Source organism: Limanda limanda, chromosome 22, assembly GCF_963576545.1.
Source record: "Limanda limanda chromosome 22, fLimLim1.1, whole genome shotgun sequence".
In the NCBI taxonomy this organism is placed as follows: domain Eukaryota; kingdom Metazoa; phylum Chordata; class Actinopteri; order Pleuronectiformes; family Pleuronectidae; genus Limanda; species Limanda limanda.
In genome coordinates, this window is record NC_083657.1 from 11,045,868 (window position 1) to 11,064,859 (window position 18,992).

At 47.3% G+C, this 18,992-nt stretch overlaps 1 protein-coding gene across 6 annotated transcripts in view; it reads left to right on the forward strand.

Moving 5' to 3' along the window:
• LOC132995861 (nuclear factor 1 B-type-like) overlaps positions 1-18,992 on the forward strand; it is a 61,172-nt gene that overhangs the window by 22,609 nt on the left and 19,571 nt on the right. For all 6 annotated transcript variants that reach the window (XM_061066085.1, XM_061066086.1, XM_061066083.1 and 3 more), the window contains exons 3-4: positions 16,241-16,297; positions 18,150-18,218. In XM_061066085.1, the coding sequence (XP_060922068.1) occupies positions 16,241-16,297; positions 18,150-18,218 (126 nt within the window). The remainder of the gene's footprint in view (positions 1-16,240; positions 16,298-18,149; positions 18,219-18,992) is intronic.

An 18,992-nucleotide genomic window follows, 5' to 3' on the forward strand; every position in this document is an offset into this window, starting at 1 on the left:
CCCCCCACAAAGTAGGTTGGGGGGGATTATACAGAGGGGCTGTACTTGGAGGACTTCTTCTTGGCATTAATTGGCCTGTCTCTCCTGTGGCTGCAAGTATCACTGTCACTGTTCCTCAGCACACTGCGGCCCGGGCATGTTATCACTCTTGAGGTCCATTGCAGTAAATGTGTCACAGTGAAATTGCACTGGTCTAAAAATACCCTCGCATGTGCATTTCCCATCGTCTCACATTGGAGTTGCTGAGCGTCTCGGGCCGCCGCCAAGACTGAGATCCAACTGCTTAAATCATCGAGGCACGAAAACGCTTTGAGGCCGGCTCGTATGTTTTTTCTCATCGGAGGTGAATCTTGAGCCTTCTGCCATTCAGGTTACATTCTCGTGAGGTTATCTGCATCGACACCAACAAGCTCCACGGCTTTAACATTAAGTTTAGGCCATAGGTTCCACCACAGTCCTCACGTAGCACCTGCACCACACCCTTTTTCTTATGAAGTGCCGTCGGGATCGAGAGCGCTTGCGGCAGGACTGCTGCTCAGTATGCAGAACCCGCTATCGGGACACACAACACACACACACGCGCGCTGTCATACTCTTAAAGCAGTATTTACCAAACAGCCTGTACTACAGTTGCCAAGGTTAACAAAGGGAAATGAGGCTGCTGTCTTCATTAATGAGAAGTGCTCTGTCAAGTCGAGCCGGTTTGTAATGTACCCTCAGATACTCTTTGTTGGAACGACTCCACGGCCTAATAACTCTATAAAAATGCCTCTCATTGTGCTACACGCTTTAACTTCAGTCATTTTCATCAACAAATGTGGGAAGGTGGTGAAGTCAGTGTAAACTATGCGGACGTCATCTCGGCTCTGACAGACTTGTTTTCTCTCCCGGCTCCGCTCCGGCTTTCGAGTTGCCTCCATAAATCTAAAACTAATCCACCAAGTGCGAGCTCATCCCTCTTAATTTGTTTGCCCGCTTTACGTCCATGAAGATGTTCTCCAGTGACATCTAAGCCATCACATTGACAACCCCAAGTGGCTTCTAATACTCCGGCTGATTCTTCTCTTACGGCTGCTTTGAAGCTCCCTTTATTATGCTTGGCAAATTTTCCTTCCCTCCCTCCCTCCCTTCTCCTCCTCCTCCTCCTCTTGTTTACAAAAGCGTCTCGATAAGCATTTTACCGCGCGCCGTACTTGAACTTGCAGTCTGCCGCTCGGCCACTTGGGCAAAGCCGAGGCCTACTTTAATCAAGACACGAGAATGACCCACTTCATCTCCTGCTAATTTGTTCTGTTTTTTATTGGAAAATAAGTGACTTTAAAGAAGTGTTTTCGCTGCCTTGTATAAGCTCATATCAAAGTAATATCTGTGCATTGAAGTAGGCTATGCAGTCATAATTCCTCTGTGGCTTTCTGCTTCTACATATGCCAGAACCCTGTTTTCCACACTCTGGCGTGATAGCTTTGAATCTCTTTGCTTGGCTGTTTGTACGAAAGCCGGCCTAATCTGCTGTAAAACAGAGAAGTGGCCCTTTTTACGAGGTGCTAATGGCCTCCTAATTCGCGGGGAAAGGCAAGTGACCAATTCATTCAGCCGAGCATTTACTACCTATTGCCCTTTGACCCCTCCGCTGACATGTTGATTTTACAGTCCTGAATGCTGTGCACCGTCACATATGCAATTACCGTGCATGGTAGTGATTCATGGTCATGGAATCGCCACGTTATAAAGAGCAGGGATACATTATAGTGACATCTTTGTAATCTAATACAATTCAGCCATGAATTAGTCAGGGCATCAAAGACATAGACATAATTAAAGTTGTGATTTTAAAAGTTACATGAGTGGATCAGCACCTCTCGGGCACATATTTAACACCACAAATTAAAATAAGTTGTATTTACTGCAGTGCGATTTTACTAGATATTACCGTTTGTTTTCTGTGTACATGTGTCACTTCAAAAGCTTGTATATCCAACTATCCATATCATTCAATTAGCTAACAGCCTGTGCTCCCTTCTCTCCGGCGAGCCGCTTTACTAGGCCTTGTTGTCTTTATGGTTTCCTCCGGCGAAAACGTGCGTAAACAGCGGTGGATAAAACGAGAGGTGATTTAGTGGCCTCGTCACAATGCGCCCGGCTCCGGCGGCCGCTTCCTACCTTTGTGTGGTCGAGGGCTCGGGGGGGTGCGGCAGCGGATACACGGCCCAGGTCCCGGCAGGCTCCGAGGAGGGAAGGAAACCTGGAGTCAGAGGTGATCCCGGGCTGCTCCTGTTATCTGAGCAACAGACACTTTGCAGAGAGTGTCGGGGACCGTCAGTGCCTAAATGTGTTGTTGGGATACTATCCACTAGTTTTATTAAAAGGTGTCACCACTTTTTTTAATTCACATTTAAGTGTTCACAACAAAATGAAAGTAAAGTTTGTCAAAGCGCCACAAACCCGAGTCCAGTACAAACCCTGTTGCGTGTGGACGGCTGCTTCTGCTGCAGGCTTTCTTCCCCCCCCCGCTCCTCTCCTCACAGGCCTCTCCTATAACCTTGAGAGAAGCCCGCGCAGGCCCCAAGTTCAACGAGTGCATGAGGCATATTTTCGCTGAGCGTGCTTGGACCGCCCCACTAAACCCCTCGACCCACCCCCCCCCCCCTGTCCCTCCTCGCCATACATACAGCTTTTTTTTTTCTTCCTTCTCCCCTCCTCCTAAAGAGGACTCCCTGTAGGCCTCGCCTTTCACAGCGCCTGTAAAGGAAATACATTATGTGTAAAAAGAATTCCATATGGTGTCATATGATCTGTGTAATTCTCTCTCAATTGATAGAAAAAAAAGTCACCTTGTACGCACAATTCTGTCCTTTGTGAAAGGTTGTGCAGCCCCTGTACTGTATGTCCTGGCCTGTAGCAATAAATCAACTTCTTTTCTCTCAGTCTCAAACATGTTCCCCTACATGTACGACACATGTAATTATATGTGGAGGTTCTGCCCGAGTGCTTACACTAAACACACATGTGTTGTTTAATTATCACAGTTCAAAAAAAAACTGTTGAGCAGTTCAACCAGCTCAACAGGGGAAACGCTGATAAGAAGACTTGCCACCTCCTTCTTCCTGTGGCTGACTTTGGCTGCCGTGGTTTACAGTGCGGCCTCCTGCCTTGGCTGAGGTGCAGAGTGTGTGGCAGTCCTACGGGTAGGCTGTTCCCAGGTGAGCCCATGCCAAGTTCAAGTGGCTTGGAGCATACCCCGGCACCGCAAATGGGAAGTGTTTCCTTCAGGGCTGCCAACCTCTGCGAGTGTAACAAGCCTGTTGTGCCGTCAGTGTCAGTGAAGAGATAGGGTTTTTTGTATTCAAGCAGGCCTCAAGGAGAGTAAAAAAAAACTTAAGAGAGATGTAGATGTTTTGCCAAAAGGAGGATTATTCTTTCTTGTTCCCATGATGCAATGCTGTGGCTAGCATCAAGAGATTATGGTTGTATGGCCTTCGGACAGTTTTCACAATGTATTCAGTGAATCTTTAGTGAAGTGAAACAACTGAAATCCTCAAGTTTCCTCACCAGTTTGAAGACATTGTATAATTTTTATGAATGAATATAGAATATAGATTTAACTCAATACATTTATATGAATCGTTTTAGAAGGGATTTTAGGATAAGTAGACACAGAGAAAGATCCTGTTGAAGGACTTCGGTTGAGGAGGAGTTCAGACAATGGAAAATCACTTGGAGGCAAATGTCATCAATGCATTTGACGTCCATGTAATATTTCTGTTAACATTTGTCTGCCTGGGAGGCACCGCTAAGTGTTTGAGAGGAAAAATGGAAACTCTGTGTATAAGCACTTTTTTTTTGTGCCGCTTGCTGTTTGAACCAGCCTCAGTGAGGGGTGTGGGTGAGAATCGCTGCACAGAGACGACTTTTCCAGAAATATAGAACATAGACAGCCCTGATAGCCCTGTGTGCCTTCCTGAGCTGAACCAGGCCGAGCAGGACTCATCTCTCTCCTCATCCCTCCCTGCAGCACTCACCATAAACCCTCTTGGCCCTCCCACACAGCCCTGATCTGCAGCGAACAAGCGTTCTGGCATCTCCGATAAAGTGAAAACAACATGCTTGAACGAGTGGAAAGCATGAACTGTGGTAGCCGGCTGTGAGGCGGGTGGGAAGGCCCCAGCCGTGTGGCCCTGGGTGGACGAATCCTAGCAGGCTGAGGAAGTGGAGGAAGGAGGGCAGGGAGGGTCGTGCGGGTCGGGAAGAGATCTGCGAGCGGCTTACAGGGAAAAGCGGGAAAAGGGGAATTCCTGTTCCTGTACTGAAAAGTGATGGAAAAAGTGACGGCGAGATCTTGCTCCATGTCAAAACAGCCGAGCGCTGCCGTCATCTGTGCAAATATTTCAAGAGATTATGGTTTGGGAGCCTCGTGGGAAAGGCTGAAGCCGAGCTCTGAGGACAGCCCGACTTAAAGTTGCTTTTAATAGGAGAGCCTTCCCGTTTTAACTTTATCAGAGCAAGAATGTAACCGCAGAACCACGATGTTCGGGCTACCTGCAGACAAACTGAAACCTGCCGTGTGAGTCACGCCGACAGTGTCTTTGTTCTGCGCCCGACGAAACAAATGCTTGTTAAGTTCTAGTCCAAAATAGCAAAGGAAGACCAGGCATGGCTTGCCTGAGGACACAGCGTGCCTGCTTTGCGTACATTGTGTTCAATGTTACCGCAGTTTGCAATGCAAATTTGATTTGTAACATTTCTGATAATATATTTGGCCCCAGAACCCAGATACGCTGCCGATGTCACATGTGACCAAACACTGCAGCCGCATCTCTGGATGCCATGTTTTGCCGCAACATTGTTTACGACTCTCAAACAACAGAATCTGAAATTAATTTAGCGCCTCCCCTCGTCCCACTGTAAACTGGTGCTGTGCAGCCAAACCACATGTTGTTATTGCTGCAGTGGCAGAGGGGGCTGCCCCAGCAGGCCTTAGGAGCACAGAACAGATTTGCCCTGTGTTTTTGCCAGGAATGTGGAATAGAGCTCTCTCTCTCTCTCTCTCTCTCTCTCTCTCTCTGTTTGTCTCTCTCTCTGGCTGTGAATATCTTGCTTAGCATGCACTTAAGTATGATTTATAAATCACACACTTGTGGTGTGGCAGTGGGAATACTCCGTTAACCCTGAGAGATAAGATTTGCATTTTGATCTCCTGTAAGACCAGGGATGTTTTGTCATGATTATACAGTGCTTTATTGTGGTGAGTGACGGGCTGTTGACTGCATTGAGTCTCTGGGCGTTTGTGTTTGAACTGTGCATGGGGGGGGCCGACAGCCACAAAGAGTAAAACCTGGCTTGCACCTTCGCCGCTGTGCGTTGGATACCTCCAGACAGTTGGAGCATCCACGAGGAGCGGAGGAGCTCCACTGTCTCTGGACCGCTGCCAACACTTTGACCTTGTGGCGGTCACTTCCTTTTGAATTATGTGAGAACCTCTTTTATGATGCAGGTTTTTTTTTTTTTTTTTTAAACCACTGCTCCATATCTGACTATGCCTCACCAAGCAGGCACTTACCTGGAGCAGTGAGAACCACCAATGCTTTTCTTTATAAGAGCAGTGGTTTTAGTCAAATTACTCCGATAATTTCCCCTGTTGCTCTAAAAGCTTCACGCACTGGTCTTGTGCCAGTGGAGAGACCCGAACTCCACTCCCTCAAGAAAACCCTCTTGGCCCCGAGCCTTGATCCCCATGGATGCTTTGATTTGGGCCAGCTCCGACTGGGGGCCTCTGAAAGCCCTGTCTCCGGGCTCATTAACAGGAAAGGAGGGGTTTTACTGGCCATGCGGCAGGCAGCCGGCATTAAAACCCACCAACAAGCTCGCCTCCTACATCTGAAAGACTCGCAGCCTAAAGAGTTAAAACATCTTTCCATCATTACTGCACTATTTGGGAGTTGGGAGTTCTGAAAAGTGTGGGCAATATTAGAAATGAGGCTCCACACTTTGCCAGGAGGTACAGTCCTCACCCATGTGGTGCAGTTGTAATATCTAATCCACATGTAGGCCAACACCTCAGCTTCAACACATATTAATTACTTGATCAAATAGGAAGTTTTTCTTTACTTGATAGTTGTGAATACTCTGCTATGGCCAGATTCTGGGCAAAGGGTTTAGGTTTGATACCGAGCCCTATCCCCATGATGCATGTCTGAATAACAGATGAGGAGAAATGATGATGCAGCAGCACGGTAGCCCGGGACAGTAAAGAAGAAAGCTACAAGACTGCGTTCTTTTGCACCTGCTGCTTCATTCCCTACTGGAGTTGTAATGGCAAAAATAAACTGGCTCGACATCTGTTGGCAATGTCAGTAGTCTGTTTTTATGCTTGTAATGACACATTAAACTCTGTGGTTGATTCCTCCCCCCTTTCTCCACCCGATGTCCCGTTCCAGGGGAGCAGTGCCAGCAGAATCCTCTGAATGAGTGCACGCTTTGTTTTCTTTGTCTGTTTTGGGCCAAGATCTGGTCTTAGATGTGGTGGCATTCTATGATCGGATAATTCCTACCATGTCCCCAGTTTTAAGGTGTGTGCCTTGCGTGTGTGTGTGTGTGTGCGCTTCACCACTGCTCCCTTGGCAGAGCTCGGGGAGAGCAAACAGTGGCAATGGGTGGCAGGGATCCTTGGTGGCCTCCCGCCCAGCTGGAGGGAAGCCATGCTGCCCTGCGAGGGAGCACCCAGTCGCCCTGGCTCGGCCTGCTGCTCCCAGCCAGTGGGAACTCCTCTTGGCTGAGGCCTGACGCCTGCGTGAGCGCTGACAATCACTGACACATCACTGGCAGAGGCCTCACAGACACAACATCACACAGGCCTTCAGTCGGAATCAAGTGGCCTTGCGTCTGCAGCTGAAATAAGACCAGAAAAAAGGAATCGAAATGTTCACCTCAAAAAAGAACGACACAATGTAATGAGAGGTTGTGTTTACAAGATTTTCTTTTACAAATAGATTTTTTGCTGGCATTTATTTGTTTATTTTTGATTTGTTTATTTGGAAGGATCCCCATTAGCTCTACCCTAAGACAGAGCTACTTTTAGTGGGGTCCACATTTAAGACATACATACCAATATCAAACATTTAAAACATACATTAAATTACAAATATCAAAAGTTAAAATACATTGAAATAGTGATCATAGAATTTTATATTACAGATATCAAAAATTAACTTAGTGGTTATGCAGTTTTACCTTTGTCATGATACAAAACACTGATACATCCAATTCCATAGAAGCGAAAACTGCAAACCATGTCATAGAATACTACACATTTATGTACAGTACAACACCATCTAGTGTCACAAGTATGTTGTACCCAAATGGAATCAATTTGGTTGCTGAGTGCAGTTGAACGTCCCTTGCCTGTTTGCTCCAGGGGTATAAGCGTGGGGGGGGGGGCGAGATAAAGAGGTAGGTGCCGTTGCAGTTTGCTAACTGTGCCGCCTTATCAGGGCAGAGCAGAGCGCCATCCAATACACTCATAAAACGACCAGGCGTGCCAGCTGCGTGTCCGAAAATCTGGGACATTTGTATCAGATGATTTTCAGAAAAAGTGCGTTTGAAAACCAAACAATGCGGTAGTGTGTGTGTTTGTGGGAGTTGAAAGAGAATCGGTGGCTAAAAAGCAGTTGAGACCTCGCCTGTATCGCAACCAGGCTGTCCCCTGAACTCTGATCCGTGGGCCAACTCGTCTCTCTTGGGAGAGTGGGGAAATTCCCAGACCCCCGAAAACACCCCCACCCCCCCCCCACCCCTCCCTCTGGACCAGTCGAGACGTGCAGGTCTGAACCCCTCTCTCTCTCTCTCTGTGTTCCTGGCCTCCCATGCCCGTTGCCACTCAAGCAGCGGGGGTCCGGTGCGTTTGTCTCGTAATTATCCGAGTGGATGGGGGGGGTGGGGGGTGTTCTGAAGATGAAAGAGGCGAATCACAGAGCTCCTCTGTCAAAGGTCTGTCTGCCTGACTGGGGGGTTTTGGATCTATCTCCCTTGTCCCCCCCCCCTCTCTCTCTCTTTCGCGGAATCCAGCGCCCACCCCACCACCTCTCTACACACACACACACACAGTCTTACTTTTCCTAATCGCCGACAGTGAACGCTCGTGCACAGGCCCCCCCCACCCCCCCCCCCAGCAGCCCTCCCGCTGGTTCATTCACAACTACAAAACTGCAGAAATACCCCCCACCCTCACATCCTGAAAGACTTCAGACTCTCTTCTCTTTTTTCTTTTTTTTATTCTCCCCCCTCACATGCTCCGCCCACCGGCCCATCGGCTAGCCGCCCACCTCACCCCTGTGACCCCCCCCCAGCCTTATCCGCCTCCTCTTTTTCTCCCCTGCACTCCCCCCGCCACCACCTTTCTCCTTCTTCTCCTCTTAACTACTGGCTAGGAGTTAATGGACTGTTTTGGCTAGTCTCCAGACGGTGAGTGTCACCTCATTAGCCTATAGCGGCTCGCTCCCAGACTGCTCCTTGTGTGTGTGTGTCTGTGTGTGTGTGTGTGTGTGTGTAGGAGGAGGACTACAACGACGGAATGCCATTGGTTTGCCCCCCCCCTCACCAACCCTCCCACCCCTTACCCCTCTCCCCTTCCCACCACTACAATGAATGAGAAAACACGCATGCATAATGAAATCTATAGTCTGGTCCTCACTCCGCCCTCCATTCCCTCCTTCCGCCGCAGCCGTGCATTAAAAAAAAGAAGAAAAAAAAAAACGCTCCTGCTTGGAAGTTTGCCACCGTGGAGGAAGAAAAAAAAAAAGTGTCTTCGAACGATGTGGCCAACCTTCCACCCTCGCATGGACCCTTTCTTTTCTCTTCGGGCTCGGCCGAATGGCAGGGTGGCAACAGCGGGCGAATGTAAATGCCACCCGGTCCTGCCAGTCAATTACGCCACAACAAAGCTAATTGTTTGTTTGGTGCATACCAGAAAGATGCCGAGGTTGGCCATTGATGGGCCCATTGTTTCAGCGCAGATGCTAAGTTCCCTTTTTCTCACAGGCCAGACTTAACGCTGATTAAACCTGTGAATGAGGAGTCTGCACTTTGGGAAAATCGGCAAATACACGTCTTAACCATTTGAAGGCCTCATGGACAAATTGTTTTCACTATCGATGAACCTGTTTATTTGTTTTACCCACTAATTTATTAATTTTTTTTTGCATATAGTTCCCCTATATCCCTCAGATTTGTCATTGTCATTCATGGTCACTTTTTTAGCACTTATTATTTTGACGACCATGTAGGGATGTGTCTTAAAACTTAATCCAATGACAGGTGCCAGGTGCCATGGAGGAGATGAAAAGTTATTGCAGCAAGCTGACAGGAAGGGAGAGAAAGAAAAGGGACACAGTAAAAAGCATAGAGAAAGAAAGGAATGTAATAAAAAAAAAAAAGGCAAAAGGAAAGGGCAGCATTGTGAGAAAACGACAAACACAGTGGGAGGAGGTGGAAACATTAAGTGGGGCGCTGCGCTGACTGGAGGCCGGCTTGGTCATTTTTCACGGGATAGATGAACCACTGTGTCGCGTTGTGCAGTTTGTCTTGCAGCTCGATCGCGTATGTACGGCACAGCTCGCCGCAGGATGCCGGGTGTGCGGAGGTGTGTGTGTGTGTGTGTGTGTGTGTTTACATTTACACGACTACACAGAGTGAGTGTTTACAGCTTTGTGTGCACAGCGATCGAGTCGTCGACGCAAGTAATCTTCATTTCACAAATTAAAAGGTGGAGAAGTTGAATCTAGATGGCTTAACCCTCATCTGCATCTCTGGTGTTGTGGCTGTGTATCTCTTTGTGCCGGCCAGGTTCCTGCGTCTCCTCTCTCGGGCCGGTGTGGCTAATGATCCGTCAGTCCATTCAGTCCCTTGTTCAAGGCCCACTCGCCACTGAATGTGCTCCCTCCCCGTCCACACTGTTTGGTGACCTCAATGAGGAGCCTGTTGTCCTCCCGGCTCGGTTAAAACGCTCTCCTCTTTTCACTGCCGTGAGAGTTTACGGAGGAGAAGGCACAGAGACCCGGCGCAGAGAAAGAGGGCCCGCTCTTCACCGGCATTAGTATGCACTGATTAGAAACAAACACACACTGATGATCTCCGTGCGTGCGCGCCCATACACACGCAGATGTGTGTGTGTGTTCAGATACACACGCACACGGGGAGATACAAGTGAGCCGGGTCACACACAGTCAACCACGTACAGACAAATTCACACACAAACACACGCACACACACACACTCTGCCTGGCTTGTCATTGTTCTTGTCTGGGCTAGGATCCCACTTGATTCCATAAGTCTCAAAACCCTGACAGTCCTACTGTGTGTGTGTCTGTGTTTTTTTTGTGTGTGTGTGTGTGTGTGTGTGTGTGTGTGTGTGTGTGTGTGTGTGTGTGTGTGTCTGTGTGTGTCTGTGTGTGTCCTCCTGCTCTATTGAACAAGTCTGTGGTGTCTGTCTTGGAGAAAAGAAGCAAAATGTCATTGTTCTCACAGACGTTTCAACTTTGCCCCCTCTCACTTTCTCCCAGCCTTTCTCTTATGTTCGTCTGAATCTGTCTGTGTGTGTGTGTGTGTGTGTGTGTGTGTGTGTGTGTGTGTGTGTGTGTGTGTGTGTGTGTGTGTGTGTGTGTGTGTGTGTGTGTGTGTTTGAGTGTGTGTGTGTGTGTAACTCATCCTTTTGTACCTGCATTCCCCGTCAGTGGCAGTCATTTGATAGGGTAGCTATCGGGATTACCAGGTGCTCCTTTAAGTCGGTACGACAAGTCAACTAGCCTTGTTCCAATTATGAGATAATCGTTACAGTGTCACACAGTGTATGTGAACTACTGGTGGAACATCACCACAGCAACACAATACTCTCCATATCTGTCTGTGCAGGGATATCACTCATAATAAATGATAAACAGCAATGCATGGAAGGGGTTAAGGAAACATCAAAATAAAAAAACATATAAAATAGTTAAACCAAGGAGACTCTCTGCTTTTGAGTTTTTATTTCCCTGCTGTCAAAGCTCGTCTTCCCTGTGAGACAGCGCCACCCCAAGATGGCGTCCTGTTCCCATGCACATTCGTCTCCTCCTCACCCACGGCGGCAACATCTCCCTCTATTCGACCAGGTCAGGTGCCAGCCCCTTTGCAGAATGCCATGCACGAGCCCGGGGGGGGGGGGGTGGGTGCCGGGATGCCAGCATTTGGTGTGTGTGTGTGAATGTGTTTGCAGGGAGGGGTCAGCGGTGCGGGGCGGGGGGGGGGGCATCGCCAGTTGGCAGGCTGGCACACAATGGCTGGCACGATAAGATCCTCCCTCTTTTGCGGGCAGATTTCCTCGCCCATATCTTTTGTTTGGCTTGTTTGGGTTGCGGCTCATCCCGATAAAGGCCACTTTGTTTAGACAACAAAGCGGCGATGGGATGGAGGGAAGAGAGAGATAGAGAGACAAAGAGGTAGAAAGAGAGGAGAGAGAGAGGGGGCATTAAAAAGGCGGCAAAGCGGGGCGAGCGCCAACGCAGGGAGAAAAAAGAAGATGTGAGGCGGAAAAAATCTACAAACAACAAAAAAGATACACTTTTTAACCAGATAAGACGATTTGGTCGCAGATCCACACTGAAGAGTAGATATGCACGGAGGCGGGTTTTGAAAAGGTACAATGGAGGACAGATACTGTTGCAGGCGCAGGGAGAGCGATAGACAGATAGTGAGGAGAAGAAAGAAAGAGAGAGATTTGGAGAAAGGAGCAGGTTCTGCCGGCTGTTGGAAGCCAGCCCAAGTAGTGTGAGGTCATCAACAAAGCTGCGGATGATAGAAACCAGGAGCAGGGGAGGACATGGAACAAAGTACACACACACACACACACACACACACACACACACACACACACACACACACACACACACACACACACACACACACACACACACACACACACGGCACATGTACAGTCATTTATGCATACTGTCAAAACTTGCATGACCCTGTCCCGTGCACACACACACACACACAGACACACATTCATTTTTCATGCATTTCCAACAAGGGACCCGCTGGAGTCTCCTGCAGCGGAACAGGGAAGAAAAGCAGGAGGACACTGAGCAGAAAGTGTGCTCGGCCACATCAAATATTTACTCAGGAGCAGCTGTATTGTCGAAACATTACGCATCGGAGCTGCTCCGTAATTAGGTCGATATTCTCTGCCCCGGCTCCCTCTCCCTGTTTCCCTACTTCCCTGCGAGTCCACCCCTCTCCACCTCTCCTCCACACTGCCCTCCCCTCGCCTCCCCGGGCTGCTGAAATGCGTCTTGGCTCGGGACCCATGCCTCTGGCAGCCAGAGTGTTATACATGTGCACAGAACCCCGCTCGGCATAAAATGGCTGCCAGACAGGCTTCTCCTCCTGAAATGTCGACAGCGGTATGCATCTGCAGGGTGTGCGTGTCGCGCGTGCGCACAGTTTTTTGTGTGTGGAGGATATCTGCGTGTCTGCGAGTGTTTGCGGGCTGGGAACGTGCACCGCCGCTGTCCACAAAAAAAAAAAAAGAAGAAGAAGGAGAAAGTTTCATATACTCCAGTATTTTGCTAATTTAATCCACACTGTGAATGTGTATGTGTGTTCCGCAATTTAGTGTGAACAGAATGGGTATCATGCCAAAAAATGAGTGGGTGGGTTAGGGAGAGTGTGTGTGAGTGTTTAAGTGATTATAAAAATCCAGCCGAGGAACACACTTGGGCGTGGAGACGCCTCGCGAGCACTGAGAAACTTTCTTGCTGAGCCAGATTTCTGTTGCCATTACCCCTAATTGCCCTAATCGTTACTGTGGAATGATAAGTATCCCACCGGACAAGAAGGTGTAAGAACTCATGGACACATCCAAAATATCCACAAGCCCCCTCTGCTACTTTTTTCCCTTTCTTTTTTTTCTCTCGCTGAGTAACAACAGATTATCTGATTCATACGTGGTACGGATTTTTTCACTTCCCTCATGAACCGGTTTGTTTATTTAAACAAGTGGCAGGGACGGTGGGTGCCAAGAAATGTTGTTTTTGGAAAAGGGCCGTGTGTCTACGTGCGTGTTTATGTGTGTTTATGTGTGAGAGAGAGAGAGAGTGAGAGTGTGTGTGTGTGTGTGTGTGTGTGTGTGTGTGTGTGTGTGTGTGTGTGTGTGTGTGGTGTCTGGCTCTGTGATCAACCCTGCCAAGCTTCCAGGGCAAAGCTCAGTCTCCTCGGCCGCAACTGTTTATTTGCAGGTTACACTACTGTTTATTTGAAGACTATCAGATTGGCCCGGGCTTCTGCACAGGACACCTCTGTGCTCCAGATAACAGGACTCATGCTCCTCTTACTGTATCCACTTTTTTTTACCCTTTTTTAAATATAAAAATTTGAGTTAATTTATATCTGCACTTAAATTCAAACAACCTGTAATCTAGGATAATTTAGTTTTTTACTTGTGTTTGATTTAAAAATTAGGTTTTATTTGAAGACCTGTTGATTTAAAAAAAAAAAAAGTCCTTAATCGATAAAAAGAGCAAACTGGCGGCCTGGCTGACATATATGCACCTGGGTTCTCAGTAATAAAATCCCATTAGAACTAGAAGAAGGACAGGGAGCATGAAGCAGCCCTTCCCGGGGTCAAAGGTAAAATGTAATGCAATAGAGGAGGTGTTTGCAGGTCTGGCGCAGGCCTGGCAGATGCTCCATATGCTCGCATCCCACCTTGAGTCATCCAGGTGGTCTCTCCCGGTGCTACAGGGGGGCCTCATGCTGGAGGATGCTTCCTGGGATCTCTAATTGCCACGGCCATCTGCTCTTTTTGTCATGGCTGCCTGTTCAGCCCCCGACGAAGACGATGGGAAAAACAAACCGGCGCACTTCTCCCACCTCCACCTCCTCACTCCATTTTCGTCCCCTCGCTACCTTTTTCAGGGTCTATCTCCTCTCCTCTCCTCTGTGACCCCCCGGCCGCCATCCCTCAATCCGTTTCTTTCCCTCTCAGCAGTTCTCGGGGAGGGAGCTTGGGGTTGGCAGTCATAACTACACTGATGGATGACTCTCAATGTGGCATGGGGGTGGTGGTGGTGGTGGTGGTGGTGGTGGTGGGAGGAGACAGGGACACAAGGCCACTGAGCTCCCTGCAATCACTCTGTGGACATGTGCCGTGCCAAATCCACACAAACCTCAGCTCACCCACAAAAGCTGCTCTACGGACTCTGAGTGTGTGTGTGTGTGTGTGTGTGTGTGTGTGTGTGTGTGTCAGGGGCAGGAGTGGGGGAACCTTTAAGTATCGAGGGCCCATTTACATTTTTATAACATCCTTTGTGGGCCATACTAAATTACTAAACACATATATCCCTCCGACCTCTTTACGGCGATTGTTAGGAACTCTCTGGCGAGGCATCTGATGTCAGATGGTGATGATGATGATGCTACTTGCAGCAAGTTCGGTTTGGGTCAGTCCATCTCGAGCGGGACAGTTTTGACAAGAACTGCTGACGTGGTCTTGCCGGAATGCGAAAGTCGGTTCTGTTTGTAGAACTCGAGCTGAGCGAGGTTGTTGGACCGGACTTTTGCAGCTCAAGGATTTCACATTGTACATCCTCTGGTTTCACATTAAACAGTTTGGCGAATTGGTTCGGCTCCTTTCGTTTACTTTTCATGTGTTGAAACCTCTCACGTTTGTTTTATATCACTGTTTTATATTTAATTGTATCAAGACCATTATTTGAGTTTTGGACTATTAATTGGACAAAACAAGCAATTTTAAGACCTAATTTTAGGTTCTGAGAAATCGAGACGTACAGTTTTAAGACTTAGAAACAGTCGAGAATTCTTCCACCTCTTTGGCTCTGAGAGACTGTAAAAAGATCCTCTAAGACCTCGAAAAGCACAAGTCAGGTTTTAACTGTTTTACGAAGCAGGGCAGAGATATATCGTAAGGCCATAACTTCTCGTGCGTTTTTGGGGGCTAAGCACCCACGAAAAGAGGCGGATTTTTTTTCTTCTTCTTCTTCTTAACGTATGGTCCTGTTCCCTCCCTACTTTGTCATTGTTGAGCTCCGGCCAAGAACATTCTGTTTTTGCAGCGCTGTTTAATAGTCAAATTTAGTAGAGGGGGAACAAGAGTGAGAGGGAGAGAGACATAGAGGGAGAGCAAGAAAGGGATAAATCTTTCAACTTTTTTTTTTTCCTTCTTTCTCTTCGCTGCCCCCCCCTCCCTCTCTCTTCCCCCTTTTCTCCGTTGCCTGTGTAATGCAGCTCATGAGAGCTGTGGCAGGAACATGGGTGTTGTTGCTAGACAGGGGTATCTGAGTTCACTGGTTCCACCTTGTCGTCCCGGCTCGGACCGGTTTGAATCCGTGTGGGGGGGGGGGGGTCCGCTCAAGACCCTGCACTCACAGAAACGCCATCCATGCATAGGCGGAAATCAGACATGGTTTCATATCGTTATTTGTGATTCACAATTTTAAAAAAAGGCAAAAAGGCCCCTGGGTCTGTCAGCGTGAACGAGAGCAGGAGCTACTGACGGACTGATAGATCCCCCCCCCCCAACAGCCGGGCTCGGAGGTAAAAGACGTCAATCCGGGGCCGTCTCATACCGAAGCCTGTGCACCGTAGCGGGTGGAAAGAATTCCACTCATGTTTCCGTGTGTTTTCCCGCCCCTCTTGTCCTCTCTCCACATTTTGTTCTGTGCTCGTACCTTGCACAGCAGGACTGAACACATTCTGTACCCTCTCGACACTCCCTCGGCCCCCTTTGAAAAATTACCTCGAGGTCTGCCGGTAAAAAACATTCAGGCTATCCTGTGTCAGACACAGAGCTTTTTTCTTCTTCGGTTCACCCCCCCCCCCCCCATTCATGATAGCGCTGTTCAAACAAAGCTGTCTTGTGTAACGTACAGTAGGTATGCTTTCCTTCGACTTGCAGATAAGGAGAAACATTTAGTCATCCCGGAAGGAAATTTAAGGAAACAACCTGAGTCCTGAATTGCACTTTGTCCTCTTGCGCATTTTGATATAATGTGTTTTTTAATTTTAAAGTGACAGTAAGAGGCAAGCATTGATTTGAAGTAAATAAATGCCTGTGAATAAAGTAAAAGTTCAGATTTTTGTATTTTCTATTATAAGGAAACAATTTTTTAATGCGGCCATGAGAAGGTATGTTGTTGTCCTCCTGTAAAACTAACGTGGCCCCTCCTCTCTGTCTCTCTCTACATGTTTGCAGACTCACAGCAGTCAGGAAGTCCCAGTAACAATGAGCCAGGCAAGAACCCTGTTCCAGGTATGTACAGTATCACTCGTCCTCCCCTCTCCCATCTGTCACTGCTCCATTGTTCCTCTGCAGCGCACCCGCTGTACAGTAAACTGTGCGCAGCATAACTTGCCTCATTTGAATAGTGCTGAGCTGCTGTGAACCCGGTGACTTGCAGAGTAGCAAAGCCCTCCCTGTAATAAAACCAGGCTGCACCCTCGTCACAAACCATGTGTTCTACTGTCAAGTTCGTAAAAGCAGCCATTTTCAAATGAAAAAAAAAACACTCCTGCTAATAGTGTAGTTATTAAACTGCATACAAAGGGTCCATCAATATACACTACATAACCTGAATTGACATATTTACTGTAAAAGGTGTTAAATTAAAATCGGAACTATTATTCAACTTCTTTGTGACACCCACTGGCCGAGGCGGTCGTTTTTTTAACTTTGCGTGGACTCAGGAGGAATTAAAATATTTATAGGATCGTTAAATTTGAATTGTCATCATCCCAGTGGCAACATCAAACACATTGCGTTAAGTGTTACAGCAGATTGCAACTTTGGCCGCTGGTGGAGTGCATCAAGGTGAGTCGAGCCAGCGGAGAGTATTCTCTGACGGAGCTGTTCCCCTGAACTGACCCGAGCTGTGACGTCACAATGTTGGTATGAAAATAGTTCCAGAAGTATAATTAGTTTTCTACCTCAAGAGCAGGTTCTGCCGAGGCGTGTGCCAACGAAAACATGCCAGTGAGCCAATGACTCAGGCCTGGGAGGCCTTCGGCAGTGGCACGGTCCCCCCCCCCCCCATGCAAAAGCCGTTGGCTCACAGGAGTCATTAGGCTTTGTAGGTACCAGTCGAGCTGCCTATCTTCCTGGCACGGCCCGAGAGCCCTCGGCACAGCATCAAAGCAGAGCTGGAGTCATTTGGGTGTCAATAACACATTTGACTGTTTCACTTGACTGGCAGGCTCTGATTAGCTTTGCACCGAACATTTCAACATTGCAAAAAATATACATTATAATTATCATTCTAAAAATATTTTTTCGGAAAACAGGAGCGGACAAATCTGACTGTGCTGAAACAGCCTCATCTTGCTCCCGAAGCAATCTCCCCTTGTCACAATAATCTAATACCACATTTAATAACTCTGCAAAGTGGATGCTTCTTGCTGTGATAGTGTATCCAAGGATAATTGTGTAATTGTCAACAGTTAAGTTTTATGTGTGTATCTGATTGACTGTGTTCAACAGAGGCTCATTTGTTCCAGGAGTTTGAGTCTGACTCAAAAAGTGCGTCACTCCATTGTCCTCACACACACACACCCACACACACACACACCCACACACACACACACACACCATGCACACCTGTCGTGTCACTCTTTTTTGGAACTGCACAGAAGGGTTTGGTCCAGCGGAACAGATCATAGTGTAATGTAATGCATATTTATAATATATATATATATATTATATAAATATGCAATATGCATTATTTCTTATATAAAAAAATAGAGAACGAAAAGTTTTCGTTCTGCGTCTCATTTCGACTACTAGATTTAAAATGTAATAAAAAGAAGAGAGTTAAAAATGCGAATACAAAATACATTAAATAAAAAGACAAGCACCTTTATTAATGGCAAAAAAAAGAATGATCCAGCCATAATTTTGGGATTATTTTGCATTTAATACAAAATTATTGTTCATTTAACACCCAAAGAAATATAAAATACAGAGGCAAGTCCTGATCCCTAATTTAATTCTAGTCATTTTTATTATGTATCTAGTAAATTGCAAGGATATCTGATTTGTTTAACTAATGCTCAAGCTTATGATTATTGTATTTCTGTTAATATTTCCCTGTGTGTGCCTGTGTCCACAGTCTACTTGGAAGACAGCTTCATCAAATCAGGAGTCTTCAGTGTTTCAGAACTGGTGCGAGTGTCCAGAAGTAAGAACATAACTGTCACGTTCTTATTTAGTTGCACCCTGCACACACATGCACAAACATGCACGCACGCACACACAGAAGTGTTTTTTCAGTTATTCTTTCAGTTATCAGCAATCAGCCCCGAGCTAAGCGAAGTCCCTTGACGGTTATTTTCTGGCTCCTGGCTAAAGGCACAACCGCACTTTCATTGAGCACCAGGATGTTAAAAAAAGTTGTAGAATCACCGGTAGGATTTAAAGAAGAGCCACTCCAGAAGTTTGTTGACTTGGCCCTTTAGTAAGATTCACAACATGCACGCCGCTCTTATGCTGCACATGTGCAACGTTTGATGACCCCAGCTTGTTTGACGGCTCGATCCCACCAGGGCACTTAAACAAATGCGCTTTAAGTTAACATCTCGATGTTCGAAAAGATAAAGATGAATGATCACTGCAGGCGTTTGGTAATTGGTGCAGATTAGTTCAACCTCAGCCGTGCGCTCGCATCAGTGGAACAACACGATTTGGCTCGATGTGGTTTAGCTGCTACTAAGCAGACAACTGCCTTTTTCTGGGGGAAGAGGTGGGATTTGGTGCCACGCAGCCGCCATCTTTTCTAGTTCGGCTCCTGTCTTGTAATGAGAGTCAGGCTGGGTGTCAATCAATTGCAGTCTGGACACGCCCACGCAGCCATGAGAAGAGGTCTAACCAGGTGATAGAGCTGAAAACACCTGTGTGAATGCGCAGAGCCTATAAATCTCTCCTTACTTTTCACACACTCGTGTATTTAAACCAC